Raw genomic sequence first — 25,141 nt, 5'->3', positions numbered from 1 at the left:
TTGTCTGAAGACCAGAATTTATCTCCTTTTATCTTTTATTTAGTGAACTACTTTACTCTATATTTGCCTTTTGGGAAACAACCAAAGATAGACTTCTAGCTGAACTTTAATGGCGTCTGTATCGGAAAGTTGCAATGATGTTTTTTCGTTCCACTTCTGAACTCAGAGTAAACTGAGAATTTTTGTTTGTATTCACCATTACTATCTTAGATCCAACCTACTGCATACTTAGTTATTTTTTGCAAAATCTTAATACTAAACTCAAGTCCCCTTTCTAAACCTTTTCTCTACTACCTGTATGTTGCAGAACATACTCTCAGTTTCCTAAAACAGCAAATATATTACCAATCCTTTAAAAAAAAAAAAAAAAAGAAAAGAAAATTGGAAAAAAACCCAAAACCCCACAGTCTTTTTTGGGGGGTACCGTATGTATTAGAGTGTAAAATAAGCTATTAGCAATGTTTTTTGCTTTGTTTGCTCTTCCTTTTAATGAATAGTAGAGAACTGTATTAAAAGTTTAAGAACCTCTTGGAAGTGAATTCTTACCCTTATGCACTGACATTTGTTTATTTTGATAAAATTAAAATTGGGAAGATTGATTAAATTTTAGTGAAACCCCTATTCTATCAAGAACCAAATAAACTTATTTGGCAATGGAGTTTTTCCTTGCCCTTGAATTTGTTTTATGATTGCAAAATAGAAATTCAGAATAGCGATAGTAAAGTCACACATATAGATTGTTTTTACATAAAAGATTCGATATCTTAATGTATAACACAACTGTTTTATATGTGCAATAATATTTGTCTAGCTTAACTGAATATTGTTCCCAAACATTGTCTTTAAGTCTCCTGATACTGTATAGTAAGGTTAAGAAGAACTGTAAAATCTAGCTTCACTTTCTATTTGTAATCTTTCTTGCTCTTTTTATAGTAATTATTTCATTTGTTATTGAAATTTACACAAGATATGGCTTAATACATGCTAATCTGTTACTTGGCTTAATTAGTCTCTGTTAAAAATATTTTTAAAAGTGCTTCTCTGATGTTTTCTTCTTAATTATAAAGTAAGCCATAGTTTTCTCAACGTTTTCATCTGCATGCTCATTTGATTAATTTTTTTTTTCTCGCATGTGCTATTTGCTAGAGTTAACAAAAAAACCTGTAAATGGGATACATGGACTTTTAAAAGGTTGCACATGACAAAGGATGACAAAACCCGTGGGTTTTTATTAAGTTTACTTTGGCAGTCTTAGTCCTAGAGCAGTGAACTTCGTGCTTGCTTGCTTATTTACTTATTTGTGGTTGAATCAGTATTTTTAGGATCTCTTTTGTGTATTTATTTGTTTAAAATCTTGAGTTCTGGCAATCAAAAATAAAGCATTTTGTCTCCAGCGCTGCCGTTTTAAATGCTGCTGCTGAATTTTAACCACTGCATTAGATTGAAACCTACATGCTGTTAACCACTGAGCCAAAATGAAATCGACCACTGCATTGAAATCAGAGTTGGCAGTTGTATACGGACTTGAAGGAGTTGGTAATAGCAGTGTACCCGCGTTTCTTTAATGGGGTTTTATTCTCTGTTTTCAGTTTTAATGGTGCCATTTTGATTTAAAGACTGTTTCTTAATAACGATGCACGTTTTTATTGAAATATTTTCAATGTAACTTAAGAAGAAAATAACAATAAAGCCGTCCGTTAGGAGTGGTTTCCTCAGAAACAAAATGTTCTGTTGCATACTCCCGTGACAGTGCAGTGTGCTTGTTTTATTTATAAAGCAATCTTGCGTAAGAAGATAAGTAAGATTTCTTCATGTTTCGTGAACCTTTATTCATGGTTAAAAATTGTGAAGTGTATTTGTTTTATAGAGGAAGTTTTGCTAAGGAGAGATTTTCAGCTTCTGAATTTACATTTTGTAACTTTCTTTTGAATCTGCTTCACCAAGCATATGAAAAATGAGCCTACTTGCATGGTTGACCTCTTAGTCTTTTGAAATTCTTGTTTCTTATTAATAGGACTGGATCCCTCCCAATTCAGAGTCTATCACCATTACCATAAAGATGAGGAGAATGATGCCTTGGTTGGTGGCCCAGCTCAGCTCACTGATGAGGAGAAATATAGGAATTGTGAAAGATTCAAGTTTTGCTGCCTCAAATGCGGAACAGAAAATATTTATGACAATGTCTTTGATGGTTCGGTTAGTTTTTTTTCCTGTTTCTTTTCTGTTCATCAGTGAGAGAGAAAAATACTTGTAGAGAAAACGGCTTTTCAGATAGGATTCATATGATGTAAGAAAAGATACCATATTGTTTGAGTCCTGCTATTTATAGCTTTGGAACAGAAATTTGCTGATAGGATAGTGCTGAAATATTTTTCCCATTTTTGCATTTCAGCTGTGTCGTCTAGCAGAACATGTGAGATTATCTGGCTTCATTAATCTGTTTGCCCACAGTCGTCAATGATCAATCTGTTTGCCCACAGTCGTTGCTGTAACTTTTTAAGGAATCCTTATCTTAACACCTTAGTAACTTCCAGTTCTCTATTTAATGAAACTTTTGTATAGCAATGGCAATTTCTTATTCTAAATCATATTAATTGGAACAAAGTGTTTTTGAAACTTGTGTTTATCTTGCTACATCCCACCTCCCTTCTTGACAGTAAGGTTTTTCTGTGTTATCTTCTGTCTTTGTGTATTGAACATAAAAAGTCATAGGGGTACATTCTTGTTGAGAAGTTCTGCCAAAAAATGTATCTCTGACCTTGGATCACAACTTGAAATAGGGCCAAGTATTTAACTCTACAGCGATGTTATGTATGTATTAGTCATTGGCAAATTAGCGAGCTTCAGAGTAGTGAAAACCTTGAAACTGAAAGCAAATAAATCTTTTATCTAAATTAAAAGTAATTATTTTAAGTTAATTTGGACAAACAGCAGATGTTTTGCATTTTTTTGAATCAAAATAAAGCAGTCTTTGGAAGCAAGTAAGAGGGAAAAGACACACATTCAGTGATACTTTGTGAATCCTTGACTTTTGTTCATTACAGCTGTAAATAAGATAGTTAATTGCATGTAGGCTTGACAACTTGCAGATGGTCTAACTGGAGAGAAGTGGATGTCAAACTCATTAAAAAAACAAAACAACAAAAAACCCCCACCAACCAACAAAAGAAACCCCTAAACCAAACCAAAAAAACCCCTTCCTTTCCACCTGGGATTATTCAGTGTTGTGGGTCAGGGTTTAGCCAAGATGGCTCACAAAAGCCAAGTCTTACCTTGAAACAAAGTTTTCTAAAAGTTGTGTAACTGTCCAACCTACCAGGCTGATCTTATTTTAATGAGAATTCTACCACCTTAATTTCAGCTGTTCGCGCATCACTTCCAGGTTCTGAAATTTTAATGTCAGGTGTTCAGGAAGTTTTGAAAGTAAGGGGAATGAGATGGTGTAAAACTGTAAGGGCTATTCTTTGCACTTGGAGAAAATAAAAGATGATCATGTCATTCTTGTTCAACGATGTTTGTCTCTACAGCCCTGTTGGTAATTTCATAATTGGTATCTACAAGGTTCACTTCAATGTTCTGATCAGTGGGCTTGGGCAGGACTTTGATGTCCCTGATCAAACAACAAACCTGTGTTGTCTGGGGGGACACGAGGGAGTGTGATTTGTCCATAGATTAATTTTTTTACTCAACATCATTTTTTGAATGATTAACTTCGTAGCAGGTGAAGCAGCATGTTCTCCAAAAGACCTTTCATTAACAAGAGAATGGGAAAACTGTAGGTCAGAGAATTCTTTGTATGGGTATGGCCAACTGTGATGAGAAGAAAGAAGGCCTAGATATTAGAGGCCCTTTAAGACTATTATTTTTAAAAAATATGTGTTATTAGTCTAAACTCCTGTGATAACTTCTGCTACCATCATCTGTTGTAATGATGCATGCTGTTTTTACACTTCTGTTTTCAGGGGCGATTTATTGAACCCAGCTTGCAAAGGTGCAGTAAGACTGAATGTGAAGAGCCTCCTTTCAACTATGTGGTTCAAATGAACAACAAATTACTGATGGATATTAGACGATACCTCAGAAAATACTATAATGTAAGTATTCAGAAAATATTCTACCATATGAAATGAGTTTTCTAAGTGGTGCTGAGTTTTTAGTGACTGTCATGTTACTTTTTTTTTATAGTCCAAGGTAATAGCATGCAACGTCAAAACCCAACTTTATGAAAATAAAACAATCAATTAATGATTTCAAATACTAATTTAGAATGTTTGTTTTCTTAGTTCAGTCTCAAGTCAAGATAGTCAGATGTATTTAAACTTTTTTGTGTGTCGGCATTATTACAGATGTAGTAGCTCTGTTTTCCAGATTTTTAGATGAAAAAGTGCAGAGAGTTGATTATCTTAATGTTTTTGAGAAAAATCTATGAAGCCTATCAAATATGCAGATATCAGTTTCTCATGTAATTGAAATCTGATTCTCTTTCTCCAACCTAATTTGATGTATATTGTGTTACATTGTGAAAAGGAAAACTGAATGTAGCTCTGTAAAAATTCTTTGAAGGACAGTAGGAAGGGAAATACTATGAATCTTTCTTCATAATGATGGGGAGGGGAAAAAAGAGGAGAAAGGTGGGTAGTTAGTTAATTTGATACAATTCTCTTTTTGGGGGGGCAGTGCAAGAAATCCAAAGTGCCAGTGGTAGTGGTTGGCTTTGTATGGCATTGTGGGGAAAAAAAAAGTGTAATACTTGAAATTCCCGTCTTCGCCCTGTCCAAAGTGTTGACTGGTTAGGAAAAAAAACACCATGATTTTTAAATTATATCAGTATGTTTTGCATCTCTAATATGCTGGAAGCATCATACTTTGTGAATTGGCAGCTAGCCATTTTGGTCAAATTTTCATAGATCTTCTCATCCTATTGCCTGCCTGCCTTTTTTGGTTGTCCAACATTGCCTGTTTTCACAGCTTCAGGGCAGACATCAATTTTGAAGGCACTCATAACCTTTGGGTGCTCATAACCTTTGATATACTCAAAAATGTAAATTGTTTGTGAAAATCTGGCCTGTAAATGAATGGCTTATCTAATTAGTGGTGTGTTTTCTTAAGTATTTTGCAGACAGCAGCTACAATGCTAAGAATTATCATTATAGTTTAATACTAAGTGTGCAGTTTGTGTTATCTTTCTTCTATGTTAGTTCTTATTGCAATTGTACGTAAGTGTTTTCTAAGCTCTTTTCTGGAAATGTAATACTTTCTGAATGTATAAATACTTCTTTTGAAGGTCTTTGCATCAAAAGGAGCACAAAACTTTCTTAGAGTATTTAAATTCAGGCAGTATTTCACAAGGTAGGGGTAGATGGTTCCTTTCCGTTGAAGTTAAAGGTAGATGACTTGGATAGGTGAAGCTACCAAAATGCAAGATCTCACGTTACTTTATTGCAAAGTCCAACTGGCTGCAAAATATATATTTTATATTTATAATATATATTTATATATAATATATTTAAATATATCTATTTATTTATAATATTACATATTATATTAAATTATACAATGTGTTATTAAATAATATGTCAAAGTAATATGTTTACACAGACTGCATTTATATGAAAGTTACTTTCGATTAACTTTTTATATTTAATGTATGTACATTATGATAATACACAATGCCACATGCTAAGTAATTTCTGGCATATAAAGTGCTAGAAAACATGTGCATAAGATGTGCAATAGTAAACTTGACGAATGAAGGAAGATACATTTAAGGGCAGGAAAAATTCTTATTACTGCTAAGAACAAAACATGGTGTAATAGTTAACTCTGTTCTTTCTTTTTTTTTTTTTGTAATTAAGACCAAGCTGTGAACCAATCTGAAATGTTTGAGTATTGAACATTACAATTTGCTTACATTGTATTAAAATCTATTAAGTATCTTACTACATGGTATATAGGATAATGAAGTGTCCTTCAAAAGGAATTTCTTTGTCCTTGTAAGTAAAAGCTTTATAAACTCCGTTATATTTTTAGTACTGAGAATTTACTTTTAACCTAGTTAGCTATAATAATAAGGTTTAAAACTACTTTTTGACTGTGGAATGCATTCAGACTCTAGAAATGCAAGATTATTTTCACTGTAAAAAGTAATTTCCAAATTGCACAACAATTTTCGTTTTGCAAAAGGGCTTTCCACAGAGTTGGGCAAGTAAACTTTTTGTCCTGTTAGCTTTTAGAAAATCAGATGCTGTGAGTTTTAGTTTATTCCTTTCATCAAGTACTTGTAGTGACTGTATAACAGCTGGAGTTGAAATTCATCAAATGGGTGTTTGCACTAATATATATAATCCTATAAGCTATAAAGACACACCCAGAAGTAGTATGGCAAAGAACTGTCTGAACAAAACATTAGGTGAAACTTTGAGACGCTTATTTAACAGTCTGCTATTGTAGTGGTTGCACCTGAAAGGCGCAGAAATAGCAATTTAAAATAGACAAATATATTGTCTAACTTTGTCACTCCATGATTTTTTTTTTTTTTAGATATTACTGTTGTTTGTGTGTGGTCCAATGGCACATAACACAAAAACATAAAATGTGAAAATGAATTTTTTAACCTTTAAAATAATGAGCTACCTTTTAAGAAGACAGCCCTATCAAGAGCCTTTCGGCGTGATCCGCAGCTTGCTGAAATGAATAAACTTACTTTTTTTTCAGTGAGCTTTGAATCAGATTTTTTTAAAGTGTTTAAGATCATTGCATGTTGTTTCCTTTAGTCTATTGAAACGTTTTTATATGTGGCTGTGTAAATTCAGGGGCCAGGGGGGAGTGCCGTAAAATCTAAAAGTGGAAAATCTACTTTCCCTTTTTGGCACATGAAACTGATAAATAAATAAATACAATGGTGATATACTTCTTTCCTTTAAAAAGATGCAAATGTAAGTGCATAAATAGAATTTTGTAAGCCTCCTACAATCCCATTGTTTTTGTAAATTACTCGCCTTTATATAAAATTTTCTGTTTCCGCAATCATTTTTTGCCACTAAACATTGAAATGTTTTATATCTGTCTTCCAAAACATATCTACCATTGCTCCAGTATTTATGGATTTCTTAATGATATTAACAATATCGATTTTAATAATCTTACTCCTAATTGTAAATATATCTAAAAAAAATGACATGCAAAGATTTTATTTCTTTTCAGAAATGCATTATTCTATGAGAGATTGATCCTGTTGTGTGCTTTCTTTTTTTTTTTTTTTTTTTTTTTTTAAATTCTGCTTCAGAAGAGCAAATAGATGAAAAGAGAGAGAAACGCTAGCTAATCTAAATTGGGAAATGAAGAGGGCTTTTTTAAGCATGAAAATTTCATCATCTTGTCAGCTGGCAGAATGCCTGCTGTGTGGATTCACAAAGGCTAAGAATTACACTTTCATGAAATTTTCCTCACTAACTGCCCTGGTTAATTTGAAAGATAACCCACTGTTCTAATTCATTCCTCAATTGGGCGGTGCAGGTTTTATCTTTGATCTGACAAAGCATTTGTGTTAATCGTTTTGGCCCTCTACTAGACACTCTTGGGATTGTGCTTTTACAATAAATGTGTCTGTGATAGCTCTTTAGTCTATTATACTTACAATAGATCCATAGAACTGGTAATTAATTCTGTACTGCTTTGGAAATGGGGAAGAATAGGTGTAGCTCTGTCAAGTGCTGCTGGGAAGTTTGTTTAGCTAGTTCATTTTTGAAGTGTTACCCTCAGCCATCAATGAAGCATCCATGCTAGGGAATGGGTGAAGGCTGAAATATGCAAGCATAAATGGAAAAACTGACCAACTTCCGTGCATAAGGAGGGTGTCATTTCACTTATAGTAAGTGGATCTAATTATTATGATGGAAACTGTTTTGTGTTTCCCACTAGAATATTCAAATGCTCACATTTGAGCGCTTGGTAAATAAATGCCATCTCTCAGATCCCCTTTTAAAAAGCCCTATAAAAATCAGTATTCACATCCATAAAATGAATCCTGTATCTTATTCAGCTGTGTTGAGGTGTTAGTTTTGCCAACTAAAAAGAACTGAATAAAAAACCCCAACATATTCTATATGCCATTTGAGCAGTATCAAAATTCATACCGAACTGGTTGAACTGGGAAGCTGTTGTTCCCGAAGCAGCAGTTTTTTTATTCTTGATTTTAAATATACGCCTGTGATAGTAGTAGTAGTATATTTATAGGCTAAAACCTGTTTTTATATAGATGCTCTTTATATGCTGTCTAGTTAATAGTGTGTGGCATCTTTAGATCTTTTTATGTTTTTCAAAATGCATGAAATGATGCAAACCTTAAAAGGGTTTTAAAAAATACTGAAAAAATCTTGGTCCAACCTGTATTGCACTGTTTTTGTTTTACGGTCTTTTTCTACTGGACCACTGTAACCCACAGACAGAAGTGAGTTTGAAGGCTATTGAACACTGCTAAATAACTTTATACTTTTCAGCTGCGAAAATCCAGTGTTCAATAGCCCTCAAAATTTCTCATTTCTTACCTGTGGTGGCGTGGTCTACTGCTTGCACATTAGGTCGCAGTACAAAAGCATGTTGGTACACTTTCCAAGATCTTTGAATTATTATTTTTTATATATATATTGCTGTTCTGACTGTTGTACATATGTTCTTGGGTTTTGCATTATTATTTTGTGCACTTAAAAAGGTAAAAGATTTATAAACAAGATAGTATTGTAAGAGGCAATAGCGTTCACACAGGTTTGGGATTGCATGGCATATTCGCTTAAGAGAACAAAGATGACAGGGCTGGTTGTGAACCTGGAATCTCCCCCACTGCAATCAAGTGTATTGCCAACAACCCACAGGTGTGCACCACATGAACAGGTGAAAATATGATTGTAGATGATGGTGATGACTTTTGTAATCATGTTCTCACAACAGTCATGTATTGAAAGCTTTTTTGTTTGGTGGGTGGGTAGGGGTAAGACGTTTCTTTGGCGTGAGGGAAAGGTGCTTAGTAGTGGCAATAGTACAATATTTTATTTATCGTTGTGCTAATAGTACTCGAAGTATATGGGCATGTGATGAAGAGTAGGTAGGGCCAGAAAATAGAAGGAATTGTGACACCAGCTGATGTGGTAGGCACAATCAGATAGCTAGACTCTGCTGTCCAATTAACTCTAGTGATTATTTTGAGTCCTTCCTGTTTGTATGGAAATGGGTTTCTGAGATTTTTCCAAGTTTGAACTTGTATCACTGTAATTTTGGATTATACATACAGAAACCGAGACGTTTATTTTTAGTACTGAAAGCTTCCAAGTCAAGGCAGAATGGAAAGCAATTGGAGTGAAAGATAAAATATTAATGTGATTCCATACGCAGTTTACTGGGGACCTGAGAGAGGGAAGGGAGGCTGCCACCAGATTATCAGGAGTTTTCTCCCCCCCCTCCACAGTAGCACTTACTGATTCTTTCCTTGATTGAGGTTGACAAATGGGTTGTACATGGAATCATGTTTTGGTTAACCAGGAGGGAATTAGAAATACCTTGATTATTGAACAGAGCAGTCAGTATTCTACCATCTGAAAGCGTTATACGTCTGTCTTTCTGATATAAATTATGTTTATTGAATAATTAAAGATAACCCTTTGGTCACCGCGTATAGTGCATTTTGGGGATGAGTAAGCAGCTATTTGTCACAGCACTCATAGCGTCTATTAACTGGAATTGATTCACTATTATTGCAACTTCTCCATGATCTGCCCTGTAAAGGGATTGTTTGTTTTAGACTTACAGCATCAATATGATTTTTAGCGAAGTGTTTCAAAGTAATGATCGATATGTCTTTACAAAGGGTTTAACTCTCTTCATTGGATTTTACTAGCCATGATAGACATGCATCCATCTCACTGATGGTTGAGGGAGGCTGAGTGTGACTCCGCACTCCAAATTTTAGCCGCTGAGCATGAGGGAACATAAGCAAAGGAGCAGTATCTGTTTACTGTTGATTCTTCCTAGTGCTTAGTCCACAGTCTGGTACCTTCCCAGAGAAGACTTAATGACACTAGGTATCTCTCAGCTCTTCATAGAAAAGGCTCCCCAGGCTGGCCACCACATGGAACAGGTTCTAAGAAATGGGGGTTGCTTCAATAGAGTAAAACTAACTTTGTAATTTCCTCTCTAGGTAAAATACAGGAATGTAAGGGCTTATTATCACAATAATTTGTCTGCTTAGGCTTATAAATGGCAGTATTGTGAAGATCATGTTACAGGAAGTGTGCTCAGAGGTAAATATGGTCATGGTTATGATTGCCACCAAGTGTGTAATGTTTACCTAGGTGATTGAATCACTCATCTAATAACAAGATGTTGCTGTCTTCAGAGGATTACAGAAAGCACTGGCTTTGAAGGTACTCTGTCGGAACTGATCTGTTGCCCCAGTGAAAGCAATGATGAATTTTGGCAACGCTTGGAGGCATGTTTGTGCTGCAGTATAGAGATAACGTTGCAGCTCCGTGTATCTGATCTGGCTTTAAACTGACTACAAAGTACGTAGCTTTGGTGTACCAGTAGCAGTATTTGTTCTGAGATTCTGTAACCAAGAATTTAAAATTTTGGGCAAATCTGTGCAGCCTATGGAGAGCTTTGCCACAACTGCATTATTAATGGTGCCTGAGCAAGCTACTTTGAGAGTGAGCGAGCAAATGTGCCCTCCTTTGGATACCTTGGATTGACAGAAGTGTTATGGATGCTGTATAGCTTTGTAGGATTTGCTTCTTCTGAGACTATTTTAATAACAAATCATGAATCACAAGAGGATTTATCACAAATCACTGATCTTGAAAGGATCAATATTCATCTTTCTTCTTTTTACAGTAGTTTTAGAGACCCATTTAAAATCTGTTTAGGTTTTTGTTATTTTCAATTTAAATTTTTGATAGAAAAGAATCCCACTAGTCTCTAGTTAGAGATATTACAAGAAGCAGAAGCCCAGGTAAACTAATTAAGGCTTAAAATAAATTTTAAAACCACCAGTTCTCATGTAATTTTGATACAGTTAATGCCTTATACTGTAATAACTTGGAACAACAAATTATTGAAATATCAAACCAGATGAAGTCTGTGTTATTCTACAGAAACTTTTAATAGCACATTATAACCAGCTTGCTAGGAGATGGCACAAGTCAACAAGGTCTATTGGCCTTGAATACTTGATGCTGGTTGATGTATGCATAACTAGCAATTCTTACAGGGCTCAAGCACCTTGCATCCGTCAGGAGAACCGAAGTTAAAATCTGAAGCTGAAGAGACCATGTTTTCACTGGACATCATTCTTTTCACAGGGATAAGTGTGTTTGATGCTCGTGACCTAAAAATGATGTGGTTATCAGAAATGTTTTCCTAGAAGTCACTAATAATACAGAAATCCATGGTCCAACACTGATTTTAGAAAGTGAAAATGACTTGCTTTAAACCTTTTTTTTAAAAACTAAAGTGAGTCCATCTGTGGTAATTCAGAGTTGAGTGGGCATATAAAAAAACAAAATATGGAATTGTAAGAAATCTAAGTTACCTATCCTAAAGTTTTTTAGTCTTTATTATGAACCTGCCTTCAGCTTTAAAAGAAAGCTTAAAATAAATTTTATAGTATTTGGGAAACTAAAATATTTTTAATGCAGTTACCTTCTTTTGTAAACGTTTTTGTTTGATGCTGTCTTTCATAGTCCACATTCCTGAGGATTATTGAATAAGAAAATCATGGGGTTTGGGAGGCGACAGAGGGCATACATGAAAAACCTCATCTATGTTTTCCTCAGCATGCTTTTCCTTGGCATAGTGGGAATGGGTCTTGTAGGTGTTTATTTTTTCCTACCCTTAGCTGTTAAAAGAATTATTTTCGTTTTCTTGTTTAAAGCAGTTAAAATTGTCAGAAAATATTTCCAGTAACGTGTAGTCACTGCTCTATTTCTTGGTAAAATACTTCTAGAAAAATTAAATCGGGTGTTCCTCAACAGAAGTGATTCCAGTATTCAAAATTTTATCATACAGAAGCTTTGTAGTTAGAAGGTTATTTCAAAAACTTATATTCAACTTAATTTAAACAGCTGTTTAGTTATTGATGTTATTTAGTATTTGGTGCAGCAAGAGAAAATGGATGAATGTGTAAGCATTCAAGGTTCGAACAGATCAAATGGGTAGTTCAGACCTTTCAGCTTTGTTCCTGGAAGTAAGTCATATACGTGAAAAAACCTCAGAGCAATGAGTCTGGGCAGCACTATTTAGCTAAGCTCCTCTGCCTTTGTGTCTTCCTTCATGTACTTAGGGATGGGGAAGGCAACCCCCTAGGTAAATGAGACTTCTAGGGAATGATTAATTTTTTTTTTTTTTACAGTAGCCAAGAGAAGCCTAAGCAGTACCAGAGATAACGCAACAAATTGTCTATAAGATTTCCTATATCCTAGGAAACACCAGGGTCAATTCTAGCAGCCTGTGCGTGTTAGAGTTGACATTTGTTGCTCCTCTTGACTCATGAAAGCTGTACTTCTACAGGTTTGTTTAAGAGAAGAAACAATTTAAAGAGCCAGTGGAGTTTTGGATCATCTGAGATTAAAAAGAGATGTTACTTCATTTTAAGTGAGAATGATCCCCTCTACAGCAAGAAATGGCACAATAGCATTACAGTAGACATGGCTTCATAAAAAGGTTTTGCATTTGCTTTACTGTGCCTTATTTAGAAGTCAAGGTCTTGGAAGTGCTATACAGTCTCTGTTTTCTACGGAGTGCCAGTATTTCCTTCAGTGGATATATGCAAGTGGATTATTTTTATTTTTTTTAATCCCCAGGCATTAAGAAAATAACTACTTTGTATGCCTACTTTGGGAGATAGTATGATTTGAGTGCAGAACCTTATGCCAATGTGTAGTCAGATAGTAAAGCTGTGCTCCAAAACAGGTGTTGGCCCATACGTAGCATCCTATGTGTAGGTCTCTGTAAAGAGTCGCTTGAAGCTTATCAGTCAGGTTGGCTGGATTGGTCTTCAGATCATATTTCATTATATGGCATCTACTGATGGACTTTATTCCTACTTTTTAATGAACATTAGTTACTCTATTACTTTTATTCATAGGAACATGGGTTTTTTTGTGCTGTCTGGTTTTTTGCAAATTGAGCCTGGTGAATTGGCGACTCTGCCTGTGCTTTAGTCCCGTGCGTTCTGTGATGGCACACTGTTTTAAAAGCCCTTCTATTGCTAAAGATGAACCTCCCCTCCCTATTTCCACGCCATGCTGAAGATTATTGTCTCTTCAGTCTGCCCACAGCTGCAGCATCCTATAACAAGAAAAGAAGGAAAAAAAAAAAGCTGTGTAGTCCTGCTAAAACTGTTACAGCGGCTAAATGACAGTCTTGTTCACTTTCTTTCATCTGAAGAGTTTCAGCTATCCAAGTATCTTCAGCCTAGTAGATTGTGTTAGGCTTTCAATCCACAAATGTATGAACAAGAAACATTTCTGAGGTTTTCCAAAGGTATACCAGGTTTCTATACGGAAATTAAGGCTCTGCAGAACCTGAGAAGTAGATGTTTTCCTTTTCTCCTGAACAAAGTCATTATCTTTGTAAGTGGCATCTGCAAGAGAGACATCAAAAATCCACGACTATCAGTAAGGATCTCCAGATAGAAATGTTTACGCAGTGACTGAACTCGTTCCATCTAAAAATAAAAATCTCAGTTTCAGAATTGTAGCAGATACTCCAAATGTCTTGCATCTTTATCTTCAACCTCCTATGGAACAGTATAAACAAAATGTTGATGTTTGAAGATCGGTTTGTTTTTTTTATACTGGACTAGAAAGCAATACTTCTTTTTGTCTTGTCTTATCCCTTTCTGTATTGGTGGCTACAGTTCAAATGTCGAAAACAAGAAAGTATGAACTCCCAAATGGATTTCTTTAATTAATACACCCACTCGACAACAGTATAATCCCAGAGATTTATTTAACTGGCATTTTTCTTGTGTTCTTTTTTCCTTTATCACTTGTCACACCCTGTCTTTGAAGATTATAGGCATGCACATGTTGGAGAGCATTTTTGTAATAATATGCTTTCCTAATGAAAATATGGTCAGTGTAGCAATATTCTTCCTTTTATCCTCATTTGATGGAAGTTTCTGTATTAATGCCTTCAGTTTGGATTATATATATTTTTAATATTTTTTTTAAGATATTTGCATTAGCAACACTTAATTTCTGCACTCTGCCATGGATGTGAAGTATTTAGCATTGTGCATATTTTACAGTTGATATATCTTATTTATTGTTTAAATTTTTAGAAGTTACTGGATTTGGAAGAATTATCTGAAAGGACAAAATAGGAGGTGGAGTCAAGTGGAAGTGTATCCTCATCAACTCTGCAGTCAGCCCCCATTCCTTTGAGTGCAAGGCAACCCAGCTGTGAGGATTGCTGGCCACACTCTCATCAGAGAGCGGGGGGGGAGGGAGAGAGAGAGAGAAAATTAGCAAGACAAAATTCCTCTCTATCAATCCTATCTTTACACAAATTCAGACTTCTGAGTTCCCATACGTGAGAGTGTAACTTAATTTCCAAATTACATGATGAAAGCACATCTGTCCCAAAATTAATACCTCTTGAGAATATCATAATTGTATATACTGAAAATAATTAGTATCTGTAATTTGCAAGTCATAAATGTCTAATTTTTAGCGAAGTTGTTTGTTTCCATTTAAGATAAATTCTCAATTTAATATCCAAAGCAACATTCGACTATACTACAAAGGGGCCAGAATTGTTTAAAAACAGAGAACCCACTCACCCCCCCAAAATACAAAGACACAAAATGGCATATGCTGAATTCTGTTGCAGAATATAACACTAGATTTCTGCAAGAACTTTGTAATTACTGTAATAATTTTTATTGGATATTACTTATTTTTTCTCATACTGAGGCAATTCATGCTGGATGATCTTGCAATAGAACTAGCAGATAGCAAGCTACCCAGTGACCACCTATCAAGCTCAAAGATTGAATGTAGAATTTGAATTTGGTAGAATTTATCTTTTTATGTATGTGTGCGTGTATGAATAATGGCATTAAGATTAATACAGCTATTTAGAAATACTAGATTGTCTTCCAGTAGTTCATGCAGTGTTGGTGATGCTTTTTCACATTATTCTTTAGTATTTGCATGTGGTTTTTATGCTTGTTTGAAGGAAGCAATTAATCAAATTCCCCCTCCCTCCTACTGCTTTCTACCTCTCTTTTTCTTTCTGTGATGAGGGATCAGCATTTATACTGTCTTGTTCCTTTAACGGGGCATCTTTTGGGGATCATCTTACTAGGTTTTTGTTATTTTTTTTTTTTTTTTTAACCCAATCAGTGAAGTAGCAGTAATGGAGTAAACTGAATTGTGATATGGTCCTTGAGAGAGTTCCCTGGTTGATTAAACATAAGGTAGTTTTAGGATCGAACACCCCTGCTCTCTCCCCAGCCCCTTAAATGAAAGCGACTGAAATACCTTATAGGGAATTCATAATTAAAATTCTGTATGATCTGACTTCTCTTTGGAGACTTCCCAGCGAGAGTGAGTCAAGCATCTTAAGGGCTTAGAACTAACAAAATAAGCCTGTATTATCTGCCAAGAAATGGTCAGGGATTACTCCAAAGTTTTATTTTCAGCGTTTTCTGCTGGATCCATTTGTGAAGGGCTTCATGAGGCTAGTGGCAAGATGCCACTCAGTAATCAGGTGTCATTCAGAAAAAAGCTTGAGTAGCAAATTCCTATTTGAGGAGCATCTGAGATCGTAATGAAAATAAGGAAAATGATCTAGGAGTGATTACAAGCTTCCATAATGAGAAGTACATTTAGTTTCTATATAAATTAAACCAGTGTCTTTCTAGACACAGATCTGTGCATGAGAAGCCAGCATCATAACCAAGCCTTCATCTCTCGTATTGATAGAGTCGGTGTGATTACAGGCCAGTTCTTTTTCCAGATAAAAGGCATCTAGACAGATCTTTTTCCCTCCCTTCTGTCCACTCTCATCTTAATTGCAGGTAACTCTTTAGCTACAAATTTTTCCACTTTCTCTTTATCCTCTAGTGGTGAGACACTAAACTGTCTGGAATGGATCAAACACAATACAGCGCTAGGAGGCTGTTAAAAACTGTGTTTCAATAGGAAAGACCGTCAGAGTCAAAAACAGAGGCAGCATGACATCCTTAAATTAAATAGGTTAGTGAAAGAAAATGCAAGAGGTACCTCTCCCACTGTCTGTGGTAGTTCCTTCAGATTAATTCTTCTAGCAGACTTCATTAGCGGTTTTTAGGACATTCCAACTATGTCTGAATAGCAATATTAAGAAAGGAGTTTTGCTTTTTATGTCTCTTAAGTGTTTAGGCACCCTTAGGGCACCCTTCAACTTTGGAACTGGTATGTTGGAGCATTGTCCTGCTTACAGAAGGTGATGGAGTAGATGTTTGGAAAATGTCATTCCTAGTGGTTAGAAACATGATAAACTTTAAAGCGTGCCCCCTGTTTTGCCCCTCACTTGAGGACTGTCTGCCAAAAACTGAGGAACAAGAAATCTGCCAGTGTACAAAGCGCTGCAAGAATCTAGCCTTGATGCTGGAAGCATTAAGGCTAAATATCCATCCATCTTTAGGCAGTTCCCATAACTTTTGGCATTTACAAAATTTAGAGATGATGGCATATGAGATAATTTCAGTTGCTGGTATTAATCTTCAGTGATCTCCACCAGTGGTCTGAATGAAAATAGATACCACCTGGAATATCCCATACCTCAAATAATGAGTATTTAATGTAACATCCTTCCTCCCCGGAGAAAATAAAGTCCTTGCCGTTAGCTTCCACTCAGATTTCTGGAATGGAAGCAGAACTGGCCCTGCCTGTGTGTTTCCTTGTTCAACATGCAAAGAGTTTGGCATTCAGTCCTGATGGAGCAGAGAAACTGAAATCACGGTGCAGTAGAGATTTATTTTCTCCTGGTACTAAACTTTTTCAGCTTCTGTTAGGGTTGTCCTTGTGAAAAGAGCACTGAACACAAAAATGTACTGGATGAGAGACAGCCTGAAGAGGGACAGAATTGTTCCAGCAGCATGGAATTTTTAGGGAAGAGATGGCAGTGTTGGTTTGGGACTGATCTGTTCACCTTCAGTGGAGAGCTGAGGACCAACAAGAAGTGTCAACTCTACTCTCTTGGCAAGGCAGTGGACAAATGGGCCTGGCAATTCTGGAAGATGACTTTTTGGTCTCATCTTGTTGCTTTAACACCTTCAGTTACGTCAGGAGAGCTGTTAAAACCGGAGTTAAAATTATTGAGATTCATATTAAGATTTCCTAGTTTAGGAAAGGGGGGATGGGGTGGTATTCTTTTCTTCCCATGTCCCTCAAGGCTTACGACAGGGAAAAATGAAAATCCTTAAGTTAGGTGAGTGAATCACAACATTGCAGTTTATTTGGTCACAGAAAACTGAATCCACAGATAACTGTGGCCAGTTGATTGGGAGGGGGGAAAAAATGTGCCCGCCACCAGAGGAGAAGCTATTGGACTATCTTTTAGTGTTCTACTAACACATTACTTTCATGTTGGTTACTTTGCAGATACTTCAAATACTTTGTGGGTGATCTTAAAAGGGGTGTCAAAATAGTAATCTAGCTTCAGGGTTTAAAAAAAAAAAAATTATGCTCCACTCTCTTGCCACTGCTTTATTATTTTAAAGATTTGACTTTTGGTACTAAAAGAACAACATCTGCTGTGAGCTGTGGATTCATAGGAGGAAATAAATGGCTTTTTCTGACACATAAGCTACATGGGTTAGGAAAGAAGCTGCACAAAGGCTCCCTTTGGATTACAGAAGTTTAACAACAACTGTAAACACTGTACAAGTGTTATACATTTACTGATTATGTCTGACTTGACTTTTTGGGCAAAAGTCAGTTTCTTCAGAAGAAACCTGTAAAACGTTTGTCTTGTTGGACAAGACTGTCTCACCTTTATGAGATACCAGCACGCACACAGAGGTAAACAGATTCCGTTATTCCCCATTCTGTTCTGTGTTGTTGCTTTCCATACTGACTGCTCAGTAGAGATCTTCCATACCTTTCTATTTCCAGAGGTGCGTTACCAACAGTAGCTGCTATCTCCACATACCTTTTTCTTCTGGGGGCAAAATGATATATACTGAACTGTCTAATAATAAACCTTATTCTCAAACATTTAAGCATATCTAATAATACTATTTCATTGTTATGGCTAATGCTTAAAAAAAAAAGAATTTTAAGACTTTTTTTCTGAACAGGAAAGTAGTAAGATAATTCTTCCAACTGCTCAGAAAGTTAGGAAGTTACTGGAAAGTAGTTAAATGGAAGAAAGATCTTCCCTTTTTTCCAGAGTACAAGACGTCTACTTCAATGAAGTTGTGCTTAATACTAAGATGTTAGCTTTTGTAGGAGGTGTTTCTTACTGAAGAATTGCTTCCTTGCCTAAAGGAAAATGTAGTCCCTAGTGTCGTTTCTTTTTATTTGTAGGTTTTTTTTTTTTTAACCCAGCAACCATTTATTTAGAGCAAAGTTGTATTAAAGCTATCAGATTATGAAAGCTCTGCTACTTCTTCAGAGAACCTTAGGGCCATCCTCGGATATTTAAGTGCTTTTACACCTTTTGCAAGAGAAAGACAAGAATGCGCTTTCCTTGAACTTAACAGTTTGGGCAATTTTCTATAATCCGGTAAATACAAATTGTACCCTGATTATCCATCTATGTCTGTCAAGCAAATTTTAATGGATGGATGAATGAGTCAAATCCTATGCATGGAAATATACAAATATGCAAAATATGGGTCTAATTACAAGGCTGCTAAATTTAAACAAGGTCAGGTAAACAAGGCACTTGTAATGATTATTAATTGTTAATAATGCCTTTGGCAAAACACATTTCTGCTCTGAACACCTAACATTTTTGCCTTTTTAGTTATATGAAACAGCCAAATTGATCAGCTATTAGGAAAAACAAAAGACATTCTTTTCTCCCATCTTTCTTCTACCTCACCTCCATAATTGCTTACTAATTATTTCTGAGTAGTGGGAAGGATACTGTTCTGAAAAATAAAAGTACATTCAACAGTTACTGATGGAAGTTCCACAGTAAAAATTGAATAAATTAATTAACATTCATTCATTGAATAAATTACTGCATTCATTAAGAGATGACTTTTTTCCTCATAAGGTAGTACTAGGAGCATAGAAGCTCTTACAGTCTGTTGTCCTGTGTGATGAAGAAGAGCCATTTTTTCTGTTTCATAGTTACCCTTTGAAACTTTTTAATTTTTTAAAAGCATTCAGTCTGTCCTGCCTTAATTCTGTTGCCCTTTCCTTCACCCTCATCCATGTACCTTTTAAACTTACCTGTCTCTCTTCTCTTGTCTCTTTTTGGCCCGCTGTAAATGTTTGTCATGCGGCTGTAAGACAGAGGAATTTGCAGGAAAGGAGAGAAACAAGGCTGAAATGGGAAATATGAGGTTCCATTGTTAAATGAAATTAAACAAAACATGCAAATACAAATTTACTTTCTTTGCTAGATATATTTTATTGTATTGGGTTGTAAAGTTCTATGAACAAACAGTTAATTTGGACAGGAATGGTGAGGGAGGTTGCAGGTAGAAAAACCTCTCTATAATGCATTTCATAGTTTTGCCTGAAATTTTTCTCTGGTTTTGCAAGTACGCTCCTCTCCCATTGCAAACTGTGCAGCAGCCCTAACTTTCTTTCAGCAGTACCACTTGCTTTCTATAGCACTGCCACAATCATAAAATAACACATTCTGAAGACAAAACAAGTTTAAACCTCATGAGGAATCAAATACTCAAGTTTGGTTTAAATACTGAGAAAAATGATCTTTTATGCTTGCTAGGTCACTGCAGCCCAAAACCATAGACTGATTAAGTATTAACCTATGAACAAAGGAGTTTTAGTTAACGAAGGGATTTGCCCAGTGTAGTATTGGTCTCTGACATTAGCTGGATGCTTAATGATTCAAGGAACTCCCTCAAAGACAATTTTCTTTTCAGTAAAACTTCTTGTAGGAGATGCAAGTTCCTAGTTAGTGGCTGACTTTTCTGATAAAACTGGAAGTGTTTTCACCTGTATGACTGCGCAAGTCTACTGCAGGTACAGGTTCTGTATGGCACTTCGTGGCAAGGAGTTCCAAAGGCTATTTGATAGTGTTTAAAATATTTCTATTTTTCACTGCTGTGGTTTTGTCATCTTTTCAGCTTCACTGAAATTCTATTTTGAATTGCCAAGAAAGGTAAACAAAATAACAAGTTTATCACCTGCGTACTTCATTGTCCACATTTCTAGACTTTCCTTTGTCAACTTCTGTTTTCATTGACTGTCTTTTGCACTCCTTTTATTCCTCTTTTGCCATGATAGTGGTGGCAAAACTAAATATCAGCAGGCACTGGTGTTCACTGATGTGAACCGTGGTTTTGATGGGTACACAAAGGCTATAGCTATTTATCAAAATCCTTTTCGTCTTCTATGTTTCTCAATATTCATGCATAGAATTGCTTAATGTAGATTGTTTTTAGCACTGCAGATGATCAAACTTATGGCAGCTACTGTATTAAACACATATCAACTTCTATTAATCCTGAGAATTTGTAGTAAAAAACTTTCTTTCAACTAGTCAAAATTTACCTTTTTTGTGATACATATATTTACTTATTGCAATATGCTTGTGGTCCCTCTCAGGCTGCTCTTCTTTATTTTCAAATGTTAATAGAAAGTGATGTTATTTCACTGTATCTGGTATGTTTATAACCACTGAAAAATTTATTGTATCATACTTTTTTTTTATTTATAGAGTTGGTTTTGTTGCTGTCCTTTGCATTAGTTTCTTCTGTCTGGTTTTAGAGATGTGCCCAGGATTGTAGACAGCATTTCAAGCGAGGCCTCTCTGCTGCCTTTATACAGAGAAATGATTACTTTTAGTCCTTTGTTCAGTTTTTTCTCTGCTTTTTTCATCTCATTCACTTTTCCTTTTGATTAGTGTATTATTTTAGCATAATTTTTGCCTTTCAGCGTCAGTCTCTCACTGTGAGCTAACATTTATCACTCTCACATCTCTCCTCCCCGCTTCCCTCCCTCCCCCCTTCCCTCCCTCCCCAATATGGCCAATATTATCTGTGCTCATTTTTATATTTATGCTCTTTTATAACTTTGTATTTGTCTGTTGCGTTTCTGTATCTTTCCTATTTTCCACTCTTACAAGAACTTCTTCCAATTTGTATGTAACTGTCACCTAAACAGTTTCTACTGTTGATTGTTTTGGCTCTGAACAGAAAGCCTGGGTGGTAAACAGCCTTATAAGCTTAGCAGAGGCTAAACTTTTCCATCTTCCACCACGAGTAGCTCTTAATTCTGATATGAATTATTTGTCTTTTCTCCTACGTCAGTGTTAAAGTAAGTCTGGATTCTTGCTAGCAAATTGAGTTTGTTTGGGTCAAGCTGACCTCCATCTGAGATCCCAGAAGTTTTGTCGTTCTGGGTTTTTGCAGGCATCAAATTCTTAACTTTTCTAATATTTCTCTTTTATAACGTGAAACTAATACCAGTAGGTAGACTATTTAGTTTCTGTAAATTATTTAAATGATCACTCCTGTCACTGTTTAAAAAGTACCTATTAATATTCACATATCCCGAAGACTGTTTGGTAATTCAGAATTATTCTTTATTTTACAACTGTGGTACTACAAACAAAAGAAAGTATGACGACATAATCTGATCACTTGGACCAGGCTTGGGGCAATTTCTGCTACTGGTTGGATTTTGGAGTTTGAGTGGATTTTTTTTTTTTTTTACTAATTTCAGTTAAGTAAAGGTATAAGGTGGATTGTTACTGATATATTTTTATTTTATTTTATTCCCCTTCAACTTTTACGCATATTGGTAAGTTCAGTCTGTTTTGCAAACACTTACTAATGCTATAATACTTTTTCCCATATCTCCCTTCTCAAATTTTTACCGTTATTGATTGAAGATTCAATTGAGAAATGTGTTTAGAACCCTGCTTTCTGTGGTAATCATAGAAGTCAGTGGGAAGACAAGAAAATTGTATTGAAAGAAATTGTGTGCGTGTGTGTTTTGTGTTTCAGCATAGATTATCTCTGCCAAAATAATAGCTGTCATTTTGTTCTTGTTATATTAGTGGCCTGTAGCTTACTACTACCTCTTTCGCCTTGCTTTTGTCCATTCGTCTATTTGTGAGTAGAAAAAAAATTTTGTGAAGGGCCATAATTTGGGGGCTTTATTATGCTAATAAAATCAATATTTTGTTATCTATTTAAATATTCCAAGATGGTGACCCCACTCTACCCTAATATCAAAGCTGCAGACCTTAACATTCAGTGACTTTGAAACTTGAGTTCTGTTTAGAATTTCATGTCATGCCTGTCGCAGGAGAAAAAGATGGAAAATGTATACGCTGAGCCTATAGGACTTCCTGCAGTGCTTATTAATCCTTTATGGATCATTTGAAATGTTTCTAGTTTATTTAAGCTTTGCTGCTTGTATCAGATTGTTCCTGCAAAAAAAGGAAAAAGTGATCATGCTTTGAATTTTTAAAAATGATCTCACTTTCAAGCAAAAGCACTTTTATGCTCCATTAGAGTTGAATTTGCCAAACTCTTACATCGCATTAACACAAGCTTTACTGGATAGATAAACGTGTTGTTCAAAGACTGACTAGAACTTTACCAAACTGCATATTAAGATTTTGTTGTCTTGCAATTTTTGTCTTGAATATTTTCTTCATGCAAATAGAGGGGAGAGACAAAATTATTTCATTAAGAAACTGTGCAGCACCGTTTTAATCTCTTAAAACAGGATAAAAACTAGGAAAATCAAATTTCATAGTTCGGTATAAGACTAGAGAGTCTGGTAAAACTCCTAAGTGTACTATCTTTCTTTTGTGAAGAAGCATTCAAAGTTTATATACATAATTGGGGCTCTGCTTTTTGTGGTTTGCTGCTGTTTTTAAAATAGTTGATAGAGTTGTAGAATAAATGCATTATGATTTTTAGCTTGGGGGGGGAGGAAGCTCTGGATCTGCAGGCAGGAGATGAAAACTCTGGGTAAACTTATCTTGGTGGCAAATTAAGGACTAGTCTCCAAATGGAATCCACTAGCACGGGGGTGAGCTTGCCACTGAATTCACTGCACTTCACAGGAATACAGAGGCCAGCACATCCCTTCACAGGAGTGCTCTGGAGGTTGAAACATCCATGTTTTCTATTTTCTGGGGTCCTTTCCTCTCAAAATATATTTTTCTTTGTTTAATTAGTAATTATATCTATGGGTGGTTGTGTTGTCATTGTAAGTATTACTTTCAGGGAATTTTTTAATTGTTGTGTTTGCCAGTTAGACCAAGATCTTTATAATAATGTAGATATTATATCTTCTGGTTTTACTATTTCCATAATATTTTAATATGCTGTCTGCCCAGAATTATATTTTTCAGGCATGGGTTATATGAAGTTTCTGCCTTAAAAATCAGTAACTTCACAGCACAGTGGAAAATTGTTTGTTGTTAGTCTCCAAAAAGTCTTCTGTAAGAAGTCACATTCAATACTAGAATCTTCACTTATTTCTTCAGTTTCTGTTATTTCATGTGTTTTATAACATAGGAGAATAGATTAATATCAATATGAAGTAAAAACACCTTTTATATGTTTATATGCTTTTACAAAATGCTTATTAGCATAGTAACTGAGGGAGCCTATTAGGTCAGTATATTTCTTTAAAAGTTTCTAAAACATACATAAAGTATTCTCCACATATTACACCACAAAATTTTAAGTCTCATTTTTTGAGGAGCCACAGACTTCTTGAGTGCCCATACCAGTACATTATCTGTGTGTGTGATCATTATTCCATTAAAAAACCCAAAACTTAAAACTGGAGGAAAAAAAGGAATCAAAACTATTTGGAGTATCAGCTTAAACTTTCAGACACTTTGGTTTTATATAGATGTGTGATCTGACTTGAATTTCAGTCAAAGGAAATTCAAAAAGGAAATTTTAATTTTTTTAACATATATATGTGTGTGTGTGGATGTGTGTTGCGACTGTAAATATATATGTACCATTTATGTATCTGATGGAATCTGGGAAACAATTGGAATTTTTTTTCCCGGAAAAATATAGACTAAATAATCTGAATTGTTCCTAGTGTTTGCTTTTAATTTTTTGCCCACCTTTCCCATCCTCTGACCTCTCTCATTTGTCTCTGTTGCTGTCTTCTCGAGTTTTGATAAGTTAATAATGCCTGAGTTGTGCTAAAGCTAGTTTAAAAGAAAAAAGCCCTTCAAAACACTGTAACATGAGTGAAAGTATTGTCACATGTTATAGAAGTTCCTGGCTTAGAATAGACTTGTCTAGTTTAAGATAGGTATTTGAGGAGAGAAAGATTTAATTCATAAAGATCAGAGGTAACTAATCAGAGAAGTCAAGGTAAATTATTCTGGTTGCAAATACTGGATGACAAGGGATTGTTGTAGATGTCCTCATTTTGCTGCAGATTACTTTTTCTACAGATAATGGTCTTCATTGAGTCATACATCAGCATATATGAATGGTATAGCAGTCTTTCCCTGTAGTACGTAAGCAACTGTATTGGCCTAAGGTGGACTTTGATCTTACATTTCTCATCATGCGGGATGAGAAGAGAGGTTCTACCAAAATCTTCTCCATGTTCCCCTGCTTTACATCTGTAAACAAAATCATGCCAACCGGCCCAAAGGGCTTGCTGCTGATAATACGAGGTGGGGCAGGAGAGGCAGAAGAGGGATGATTTGCAGTCAGGGTTTTTTTGGTTGTTTTGTTTTTCAGCTTCCCAACCATATCCTCTAATGATACATGCCTCTGATGGATGGGGTGATGTTTTCTTTTAATAAATTAACATGTTTCCCAAGAACATCTTCAGCTGTCAAATGGAGCTTTAATGTTTTGGTTCTGTTTCTCCCACGTCCAAATATCTGAAACTTGTGTGCTATTTTGGTTATATTAAGCAACTTTGTTTCTCTCTTAAGTAGTTCTGCCATC

The 25,141-nt window shown here is 35.4% G+C and overlaps 1 protein-coding gene across 4 annotated transcripts in view; it reads left to right on the top strand.

Moving 5' to 3' along the window:
• Window positions 1-25,141, top strand: part of POLA1 (DNA polymerase alpha 1, catalytic subunit) — a 210,064-nt gene that overhangs the window by 94,181 nt on the left and 90,742 nt on the right. For 3 of the 4 annotated variants that reach the window (XM_076355992.1, XM_076355983.1, XM_076356000.1), the window contains 2 exons: window positions 2,015-2,196; window positions 3,963-4,094. In XM_076355992.1, the coding sequence (XP_076212107.1) occupies window positions 2,015-2,196; window positions 3,963-4,094 (314 nt within the window). Of the gene's footprint in view, window positions 1-2,014; window positions 2,197-3,962; window positions 4,095-25,141 lie in introns of those variants that run through there. The other variant, XM_076356009.1, reaches the window with a different exon arrangement.

Source organism: Aptenodytes patagonicus, chromosome 1, assembly GCF_965638725.1.
Source record: "Aptenodytes patagonicus chromosome 1, bAptPat1.pri.cur, whole genome shotgun sequence".
NCBI classification, from domain to species: domain Eukaryota; kingdom Metazoa; phylum Chordata; class Aves; order Sphenisciformes; family Spheniscidae; genus Aptenodytes; species Aptenodytes patagonicus.
This window is presented reverse-complemented; position numbering and strand designations above follow the sequence as displayed.